Below are 398 nucleotides of genomic sequence, written 5' to 3'. Positions count from 1 at the left end.
ACACTCGAAGTAGATTGGTCTATCGAAGCGATATCCCAATTCAATGAAAGGGAACCAATGCACTTAAGTTTGTATGTTGTGATGTGTGTTCTGTGTAGGTCTGAGCGATAAAACGATATATTAAGTCGTGATAAAATTTATGTCGTTATTGATGATAAGCTTTGGACATTTTCACTTGATGGATTAATCTAACAGCAGAAATAAGTGTGACAACAGCCAGTTAGTGCTTGTCGCTAATAGACTAACTGCATGTAACTGGACTAACCAGCAGGCCGTTCTTGATGCACAGGATCTGAAACGTTGAAAGCCACTGAAAGCAAGATAACATGACCGTGTTTCATTAGGTCTGTACATTCAAAGGTGCAAGAAATTTATTATATATGAAAAAATGAAATATA

The 398-nt window shown here is 36.7% G+C and overlaps 1 protein-coding gene across 1 annotated transcript in view; it reads right to left on the bottom strand.

Moving 5' to 3' along the window:
* Window positions 1-241: 241 nt before the first annotated feature.
* The window catches only part of LOC107675591 (uncharacterized), a 10,203-nt gene continuing 10,046 nt past the window's right edge, over window positions 242-398 (bottom strand). The window contains exon 8 of the mRNA XM_016469996.1: window positions 242-310. Within this exon, the coding sequence (XP_016325482.1) occupies window positions 242-310 (69 nt within the window). The remainder of the gene's footprint in view (window positions 311-398) is intronic.

Source organism: Sinocyclocheilus anshuiensis, unplaced genomic scaffold (assembly GCF_001515605.1).
Source record: "Sinocyclocheilus anshuiensis isolate Anshui unplaced genomic scaffold, SAMN03320099.WGS_v1.1 scaffold1804, whole genome shotgun sequence".
NCBI lineage: Eukaryota > Metazoa > Chordata > Actinopteri > Cypriniformes > Cyprinidae > Sinocyclocheilus > Sinocyclocheilus anshuiensis.
This window is presented reverse-complemented; position numbering and strand designations above follow the sequence as displayed.